The following is a 9,980-nucleotide window of genomic DNA, read 5'->3' as shown; positions in this document are numbered from 1 at the left end:
ATGACTTAAACTGATATTTCCTTGAATTATCAATTTTGAAACTGAAGATCAGGAATCAAGCTTGAGTTCCAGAAATAAAACTGCACTTTGAATCCTACATTCTAATTTCTGATCTTAAACTCAACACTACATGATCCAAACTTAAATTCCTTTATGTATCATTTTCTGAAACTCGAAGCTGATTCTGCAATGAAAAGGATGAAGAGTATATTTCTGATTGAGAAAAAAAATCTAAGTAGTAGTCAAATCCTCATTGTCATTTTCTGAAACTGTAAAAGCTGAACTAAGGAATTCAAATTCTGCATTTTTATGTTGCTGAAGCTACTGATTCCAATAGACGGTGTGAAAGAAATCATAATTCAGAATTTAGAATTGAGCTTCATATAATGTTTGGAATTCATTAATTGCATAGTTTAGTTTTTGCACACATTCCTCCAAATTGGCACAAAGGTAACTCAACAGTAGCAACATTTTGTAAACATGCTTCTCAATTCCTGAATTGCAATTTCTCAAAAACCACATTCAGAAATCAGAATTCAAGTTCCAATTCCTGCATTCATCTTCCTAAAATGCCACTATTGAAATAAAACCCAGTAGAATACCTTCACTTCAATTTCAGAATTTTGATTTCCAGGTGATTATAGCTTAGTTCATGGAGAGTGGAGCTCAGCAAATAATCTCATTTAGCACTGAAATAACAAGACAATAATGTCTAGTTGCTGCTGATAAGTAACAATTCTTGGTGATTATAGCTTGTTCATTTTTTACGTAACAATTCCTGTTGATAGAGCTTTAGACTTCTAAAGATAGTTTCATCATAATGAACGACAATACAAAAATCAACTAAAGTTTTCATCATCTGTTTCATTGTTCACAACTGGAAGAACATCAACTATTGAGCCCTCTACATCAGTTTTAATTAATTCAACATCTACTCTATTTACATCACCTAAAATCGATTCCATATTAGAAAAATTATTATGAATAAAATGCATTATATCCATATCATCTTCATTGCCCATGTTGTATGTATCTCTTGGTGTGTGACGAATGGCACAATACCAATCCTCCTCCTTTGGATCACGAACATAATAAACCATTTGAGCTTGAGTAGCCAAAATAAAAGGTTCATGTTCCTCACGTTCTCCTGTATGTATCAAGCGTGAAAAATTTAGCATTGAAAATCCAAATGGATCAATTTTGAAACCTGTAGCAATGTTAACCCAATCGCATTGAAAAAGAACAATTCGTCCACGACCACCATAATCAAGTGAGATGATATCAGTTAGTCGACCATAATAGATTGACTCATGATCATCATTATCATGCATCGCCTGCACCATAACTCCGCTATTCTGCACCTTTTTGTTTTTTTCAGATTCCACCGTGCGAAATGCAAACCCATTTATGTTGAACCCATGATAACTAAATGCTACTGGATTTGGACCACGCGAAAGCACCCTAAGATCTAAGTCATCGATTCGTTCATTTACTCGATCAACCTGTAAGGTGCACATATAATTTTTTATAGTAAAAAAATTAACAAGTATATTTATTAAAAATTTATAATATCAAATAAATCACATATATTACTTACTCGTCTTGCAAACCATTCTGGAAATTGCATTCTAACCATGTCATCCAACTGAGAATTACTTGGGCGTTGGCCATATCTATGTCTTCTCTTCAGTTCATTTTTTATTTCACTGTTCAATATCAACATTAATATATAATTAGAAAAAATGATTGATCATAAAATAATAAAACATTATGCAAAAAAAATAAAAAATAGTAATACTTACTCACGATATGGTTGCAACACTGCACAATTAGAGAGAATATATCTATGAGCTTGAGTCAGAGTTTTGTCATCCAAGGTAACTACTTGAAGCCCTTTTGTTGGTCGCCCTATATGTGGAAACATCGGTAGTGTGGGAAACTCATCATTTGGTGTCTCTTTATGTCGTGTTCCAGGATTGTTTAATGAGCTGTTACCATCTACATAACGAGAACAGAACACAACGCATTCATCTGCTAAATATGCCTCTGCAATGTTGGCCTCTGGTCGTGCTTTATTTCTCACAAAATTTTTAAGTTTCCCTAGATATCTTTCTATTGGGTACATCCATCGATAATGTACAGGCCCAGCAATTCTTGCTTCATAGGCTAAATGTACCACCAAATGAACCATTATTGTGAAAAAAGATGGTGGAAATATTCTCTCTAATTGACATAAAACCAAAATAACTCCTTCTTCAGCCTTCTGTAATTCTTCTTCTTGTAGGGTCTTTGCACACACTGTTCTAAAATATTCACACAAAATAATAAGTGGAGCAGTTACCTTTTTTGACAACACGCGACGAAGAGCAATTGGAAGGAATTGTTCCATCATAATATGACAATCATGGCTTTTCAAGCCCATAATCCTACAACGTCCAACATCCACACACTTTGAGATATCAGATGACATACCATCAGGAACACGAATATCTTTTAATACAGAACAAAATATCTTTTTTTCATCTTTAGACATAGCGTAACATGCAGGTGGCAAATACTCTCTACCATCTGATTGTGCCCGAGGCCATAATTGTTTCATAATACCCAAATTCTTTAAATCTCTACGTGCTGCGTAATTATCTTTGCTCTTGTTGGCATCATCTATAAGTGTTCCAACAATGTTGTCGCAAACATTTTTTTCAATATGCATAGGGTCCAAATTATGTCGGATCAAATTAAATTCCCAGTATGGAAGGCTAAAAAATATGCTTTGTTTTCTCCACATTTGTTCAATTGATCCTGTTTTTATTCTCACATTTGGTTTTGATGCATTACTCTTACCAAAAATCACATTCTTGTTTAAGGTCATTCGTAGAACATCAGATCCCAACAATGGTGCCAAATCTAACTCACGTAGCTCTGGTTTGCCATAACTTGGCATTGTTCGCATTTCTGAATCTGGTGGTAGAAAACGACGATGCCCTCTGAATGACCACTTTTTGCCATGTTTTAGGTACACTGCATCTGTATTATCAGCACAAGTTGGGCATGCATTCTTGGCATATGTATTCCATCCAGACAAACAACCCAAACCAGGAAAATCACTAACTGTCCAAAGTAATGCAGCCCGCAGTTGAAACATTTTTTTGTCACAAGCATCATATGTGGCAATTCCATTTTCCCATAAATATTTCAATTCAGTCAATAGGGGGCGCAAATATACATCAATATCATTGCTAGGTGCTTTTGGGCCTGGAATAAGGGTGGATAAAATAATAGAATAAGGCTTCATGCATTCCCAAGGCGGCAAATTGTAAGGCATTAGGACAATAGGCCAAGTACTATGTGAAGTGCTTTGATTTTTAAATGGATTAAACCCATCAGCGGCGAGTCCCAAGCGTACGTTTCTAGGATCAGACGCAAAGTCATAATGACGTTCATCAAATTCCTTCCATGCTCGAGAATCAGCTGGATGCCTTAGATTTCCATCTGAAACACATTTTTTGAAATGCCACTGCATATTTTCAGACGTCTTAGATGACATGAATAACCGTTGCAATCTTGGTTTCAATGGAAAATACCAAAAGACTTTGGCTGGAATTTTAACCTCGAGACATTTTTTTTCCACCTTTATACGATCTCCTTGATGATTTCTGCAAATTTTTCCATCTGGGAAGGTTACACACTTTGCAAGCCTGTTCATTCTCATTTTCTCCCCAATAAATCATGCAATCATTTGGACAAGCATGTATTTTTTCATAATGAAGTCCTAAACTAGAAATTAATTTCTTTACTTCATATATAAAACGACTTAGGCACTTGAGCTTCAGATGGAAGTACTCGACGAAGGAAGTCCAACAATGCTGTAAATGACTTATCACTCCATTTTCCATTCACTTTCAGTTGAAATAACTCAACAAGGAACGACAGTTTAGAAAACTCTGTGCATCCGGTATATAGTTGTTGTTTCCCTTCCTCAATTAGTCAATAGAAATCTTTAACATTAGACTCCATCGGTGTATGACTTGTTGATGCTCCAATGTAATTTTCATTACTTGTAGATCCTTCATGAATTCCAAATGCATCATGCAACATTTCTTGTACCATCGGTTCATGGCTAGTTACTTCAGAAACTTGTTGCACTGAATAATGAAGTTCTTTGTTATCATGATCTTGTACAATTAGTTTTTCTCCATGAAAATTCCAAATGCGATAATCTTGTAAGATACCATTTATCATCAGATGTTCGTGTACTGTCTCACGATCATGACTCAATGAATTTATGCATTTGCAACAAGGACATGGTCTCGTGACATCTGGAGCCGCATCACCAAATGTATAACGTAAAAAATATAGGATTCCCACCCGATACTCAAGACTGCCACGTGGCGCAGCCATCCATTGCTTCTGCATAATTTGATGTTGTTCAATAATTTATAAAAGTTAAAACATTGAAGCAAGATTTATCAAAATTAAAGAAACTTCGTAGATAAAATTTCAAAGAACTCAATAAACATATATATACAATTCCTAAATATAAAAATGAAGCTTAGCATCATAGACACGCTGTAATCAAACTACAATAATAAAATTGAAAGATAATACGAATAACTTGCAGAAAAAGACAAATTAAATTAAGGGATTCATTGGAAAAATTTACAAATCTACCGGCCAACACAAATAAAAACATAATCGATTATAATTTTTATCACCATTAACATATAAAAACATTGTCAGCATACGAAAACTAAACCAAGAAATTACCTCGAGAAACAAAAATCAAAGACGATTTATGATGTTGATGTCGAAGGATGATGCTAGGGTGCAATTAATGTGATGTGTCGCTAGAATAGAGAGGATCGCTGGAACATAGATGGTCGATAGAAAAGAGAAGGTCGCTGGAACAAAGAGGGTCGCCGAAATAGAAAGGTTTGATGGAATTGTGAAAATAATATGAGATGCGAGCATGTTTTTTTATTAATCTCGTAGGTACCCTTTAGAAGCGGTCGTAAGTAACCTTTAGAAGCGGTTTCGAACCGCTCCTAAAAGAAACTTATAGGAACGGTTCTAATAACCAATTCTATATGTGTCAAATAGCAACGGTTTATCAACCGCTTCAAAAAAACTCAACTGAAGCGGTTTTAAGAGCGGTTAAACTTGACCGATTCTATTGGGTCTGCTTTTACAAGCGCTTTATCAACCGCTACTAATATTGCGGTTCTAATGTCCAATTTTTTTGTAGTGAAACGTATGCTGTTAATGGTCTTAACTATATTAAAAAAAATTGACAAAAATAATAAATTAAAATTTTACAACAAATTTAGTGCAAATCAAATCCATACAGAATTAATAAAAGTCATAGCTTTTCATTATACCACAAAAACTCAAAACATCTAAAACAATATATGAAATCTCTAACAAACTAGCAATTACATAACAACAATTCAACTTACAATCCAAACAAATTAGTATAATATGTATTAATCACACAATACTATAAATTTAGATAACCATGCGACCGTGCTTCCTATTGCATCATCGAGAAACTGCATTTCATCATTTGGTCGAATTAGGTCCACCTGAAATTAAACACATGTACCAACTCACAAGTAAAAAACAGCTTGAACACATGTACAAGGAGGTACAGAAAAAACATTTTAGGCTGTATAAATAGAGATCTTAAGTATAAATTCTTATGAAAAACAAGATCAGTGAAATAAAATACTAAAGGAATCTAAAATGAGTGGACATGCTTACTATTGTCTCTCCAACAGCTTGAGTACTAGGCTCCCCATTTTTTTTCTTGTGACCTTCAATCCAAACTTGCAATCTTGTAATTTTTGTATCTACTGGACTTGTCTTTTCCTTAAATATAGAAATATATACAAAATCATTACAACACAATTCAAAAGATACATATATCATTACTTATTACTTAAATTATAAAAAATTAAAAATAATTACCATAATGTGAGTCAAACGAGCATAACCTACCTGAATGGAGAAGTCTCAAATCCTGTTAAGGCACTACCACAACAAATCTACTGATATTTTGAGCTGGAAAATCCAAATTGGATACGCTTCAGCTGTTACCGATAAGAATTAAATCCACGTAATTATTTAACAAAGAACATACAAGAAACTAAGACGGGAAAGTGAAACTGTTCGACCAGAAGAAACAACAATTACATAATATCTTTCCGATCTTGTAGCAGCAAATCAAACTCGGAAAAGCAAGTAGCATGGAAGTTCCATCTCAGATATGCTCGTTGAGAAGAACTACCTTAGCACAAATCATGGAGCTTTCTAGATATGTAGCAAGCCAACAGAGACCAAGCCAACACTCAGACGCCATCACAATGCAAGACCAAACACTACTGTGCGGAAAAGAATTAGTGCTATCAATTCAACAGTACATTAAAGACATGAATCTAGTGGCAGACTTATATATAACATGCAATACCTCTTCGTTCAAAACACAATTTGAAGATTATCTAGGTCTATGTATGTCATCTTAGGGTCCTCTGCCATTTTAGTATCAAATAGAGGAGTAGCCAGCTTGGGAGGGTTCTAAACAAAGGTGAATCACTCATTAAGACAAAAAATCTCTAAAACAATCAAACATGCAAGTTAACTTTTTGATTACCAAGAAAGAAAATCACATATAAAAAATTGATTCCTACATCATTATATTTTAAACAAATAAATATCATGTATTATTCACACAAGTTTTACAAAACTTGTAATTACAAAACTTGAAAAAACCTATCATTATATTTTAATAGGTAGAGGTAACTGACAAAGTTTTTCCTTGGTATTATGCCCTTCCATCATGTAATTGCCACAAAGTTAATTTTTTTTATGGATAACAGTATATAAATATGATCATTTTTTGGCCTGTGCCAAACAGATTTGCTATTGTTATAAGAGAGATAGTTCAATAAACTAGATTGCAAATGAATCATAGAGATTGCAGGAACCTAAGTTGAAAGAAAACGTTTAATATGTCATCAAGATAATATACATACTAAACCTAGAACTCTATCATAGAACAAAACAAAAAAGATATTAAAAAAAAAAGAAGAAAATAAAGTATGGAAAACCTAGAACTCTATCATAGAACTCTTATCCTAATTGTTAGAAAGAGAGATAGAAACATGGGAGAATTAGGATATACACAAACCTAAGAGGAGATGAACTCTTATCCATTAGATTAATTCTAAAATAAATAAATCTACACACAATCAACAACTAATTACAACATATATCAACTAATGATATACCAATCATACTAACTGATCTAGTAATCCAATTAACCCTAATTCCTACACCTTACCTCAAATCAAAGCTACTGTTGATGCTGGAACAAGTAGAGCAGAACCAAGAACACCTACAGTACACAGAACCTCACCTCATAGTCGTGCTTGTTGATCCACAGCACTCAACCTCATTGGAATCAATCGGATCACAGCAGGAGGTCAAGCAGGGAGATCACTGATCAATTAACCATCCTTCTAGCCTCTTCCCGACAGCTCAAGAACACCTCCCTAATACCAACATCTCCAAATCTGTAACCTAATTCAACCGAAAAGAAGAAGAGGATCGGTAACAGAGAAGAAGACCTAAGCTTACCTCAATCGGTTGTCTCCAGAAGGTATCGCCCAATCCGATCCACTTTGAGGAGCCACGGATCGTTATGTGAACAGCTCAAGAAGGAGGAAACGAAGGGTCAATCCGTCGGAAACAACCAAAACCAAGCCCTCCACCGTGCCCTAGCCACCTAGCCATCGTCGCTCACGCATAAGAACCGGTCGAGGAAGGGATCGCTCCATCGGAAGAGCTTGGACAGCGTCAGCACCTTCAAGAATCCGACGACCATCCTCAGGCGACGCGAAGAGGCCCAGATCGTCGGAAAGCAGTTGCCCTCTGTCGGCGTCGGGTGCGTCGGATCTTCCGCGTGAGAGAAGAGAGAGATCGGACTGAGAAGGAGAAGGGCTTCGGCTGGATCTGAGCTTAAGGGTCGATGCCGGTAGAGAAAAGATCGTCGGAGCTGAAGCCTTGCTCCGTCGGCGTCGATCGTCCGCGAGAGAGAACAGAGAAGAGAGGGAAGTCGGGTCGCGAGGGGTTGGGGAAGAAAGGTTCGGCGTTTGGGAAAGAAAATAAGGAAAAAGGATTATATAAATAAAATATTTCCTCACTTAAATGGATATCCCAAACAGGTTTTATCCGCGCCGTCAATTTGTCCCCTTAAAACCCGTCGTACGAGCTCCGAAAAATTTTCAGAAAATTTTTAAAAATTTCGGAAAAATTTTATAAGGCTATTTCCCAAATAACCTTATTATTTAAATTTTCCGATATCTTACAGCGTGCAACGTGAGAAGTTTTTCGGCGCCGTAGGGAAAAGTGCGGAGGGTGTGACAAGTGCGGACGAGGGTTTGGATTTTTGCTAAGGCTAATTATTAATAGATTAAACTAATTATTAATGGATTAATAATGACATTTATTAGAAATGTCAAGATAAAGGATTTAACATGATATTTTATTTTATTTTTGTATTATTTTTAAATAAATGTTATTATAAGGTATTTATTATGACACTTAGAAATAAGTGTCATTAAGATAATATCACAATAGATCAATTTTCCTGTAGTGGGAGAGGAAGCCGCGATGGCTTCGGCGGCTTTAATCCAGTTTATGTTTTTAACCTAGCATTTTTTTTATTTTAATTGTGTTTTTTTACTTATTACATTTTTATTTAATTACTTACTTTAAGTTTTTCTTTACTTATTTTTTTTAACCATGTTTATTATTGATGCTTTTGGGGTTGGATGTATTTTTTTTATTATTTACATATTTTTGTTTAATTTAATTTTTTTAAAGATAACTATCTTTTAAACTATAATTTAAAAAAAAAATTAAAATTGGTCAAAACATGCGGGGTCAAAACACATTCATTTTAATCATGGTCCTAAATAATAATTTATTATTATTATTTTTTAAACTAATCGCAGCATGCTGCATGCCGTTAATAATTTTAAAAAGTATTCGCAGCATGCCTATTTTTGCATGCCGTTATTGTTATTAAATATTTATAGTATTAACGACATACTTTTAATGTGCGCTGTTAATATCTAGACGTAATTTTTTTCCTTCTTTAAGTTTATACTATTAACAGCGCGCATCAATATGCACGCCGTTAATAATACTATTAACGGCGTGCTTTTAATGTGCGCTGTTAATAGCAAGCTGCGAAAAGCTATTTTTGTTGTAGTGTTTGTCAATGCCCTGCTATTTCTCAGCGCCTGCACATCAGTATAAATGTGAGAAGCACATCCAGTATCTAATACCCATGATGTAGAAATAGATAGATTGACTTCTATAACATTCATACCTGAAGTGGAAGTCTCACTTCGCTTCTTCTTAAGATCCTCCAAGTATACCTTGCAGTTCCTCTTCCAGTGCCCGGTCTCGAAGCAGGTAGCATCCTTGGCAACCCCCCCTTTAGGCTTCAGTGCCTTGCCTTTGCCCTTGGCTTGGGACTTTCCCTTGCCTTTGGGCTTGCCCTTGCCCTTATGTTTCTGAACCATCAGAACAGTGTTGGGCTTAGCCTTCTTAAGGTTTAGCTTAGCAGTTCTTAACATGCTAAGCAGCTCGGGCAGTGGCTTGTCAATCTCGTTCATATTGTAGTTTAGAACGAATTGACTGTAGCTATCCAGCAAGGATTGCAAGATCAGGTCAGTGGCCAGCTCTTGGCCAAGTGGGAACCCCAACCTTTGTAGGTTCTCTATGTACCCAATCATTTTGAGTACATATGGGCCTACAGGAGCCCTGTCTGACATCTTGCACTGAAACAGTGCCCTTGAGATCTCAAATCTCTCATGCCTCGCTTGACCTTGATACAGTTGACGAAGATGTTCAACCATATCGTAAGCGCCCATTAACTCGTGTTGCTTCTGAAGCTCAGAGTTCATGGTCATGAG

General features: G+C 35.5%; 1 protein-coding gene and 1 long non-coding RNA gene across 4 annotated transcripts; both read right to left on the bottom strand.

Moving 5' to 3' along the window:
• Positions 1 to 839: 839 nt before the first annotated feature.
• LOC122019441 lies at positions 840 to 3,544 on the bottom strand. Its single transcript, XM_042576906.1, has 4 exons — positions 1,803 to 3,544; positions 1,598 to 1,706; positions 1,208 to 1,502; positions 840 to 1,147 (listed from the first exon to the last, which is right to left on the bottom strand). Exons 1-4 carry the CDS (start codon positions 3,542 to 3,544, stop codon positions 840 to 842), a joined length of 2,454 nt encoding a protein of 817 aa, XP_042432840.1.
• Positions 3,545 to 5,394: 1,850 nt separating this feature from the next.
• Positions 5,395 to 6,788, bottom strand: LOC122020768. Of its 3 annotated transcripts, XR_006122321.1 has the most exons (5): positions 6,464 to 6,788; positions 6,284 to 6,374; positions 5,995 to 6,086; positions 5,758 to 5,865; positions 5,395 to 5,579 (listed from the first exon to the last, which is right to left on the bottom strand). It is a non-coding gene; the product is annotated as an uncharacterized LOC122020768 (long non-coding RNA). The 3 variants fall into 3 exon arrangements; XR_006122322.1 differs by lacking the exons at positions 5,395 to 5,579; positions 5,758 to 5,865 and having other exon boundaries at positions 5,994 to 6,086; positions 6,284 to 6,377; positions 6,464 to 6,779; XR_006122320.1 differs by lacking the exons at positions 5,395 to 5,579; positions 5,758 to 5,865 and having other exon boundaries at positions 5,994 to 6,086; positions 6,464 to 6,605.
• Positions 6,789 to 9,980: the final 3,192 nt, after the last annotated feature.

The sequence above is a fragment of the Zingiber officinale genome, chromosome 9A, assembly GCF_018446385.1.
Source record: "Zingiber officinale cultivar Zhangliang chromosome 9A, Zo_v1.1, whole genome shotgun sequence".
In the NCBI taxonomy this organism is placed as follows: domain Eukaryota; kingdom Viridiplantae; phylum Streptophyta; class Magnoliopsida; order Zingiberales; family Zingiberaceae; genus Zingiber; species Zingiber officinale.
The sequence above is the reverse complement of the archived record's forward strand: the minus strand, read 5'-3'. Positions and strand labels throughout refer to the sequence as shown.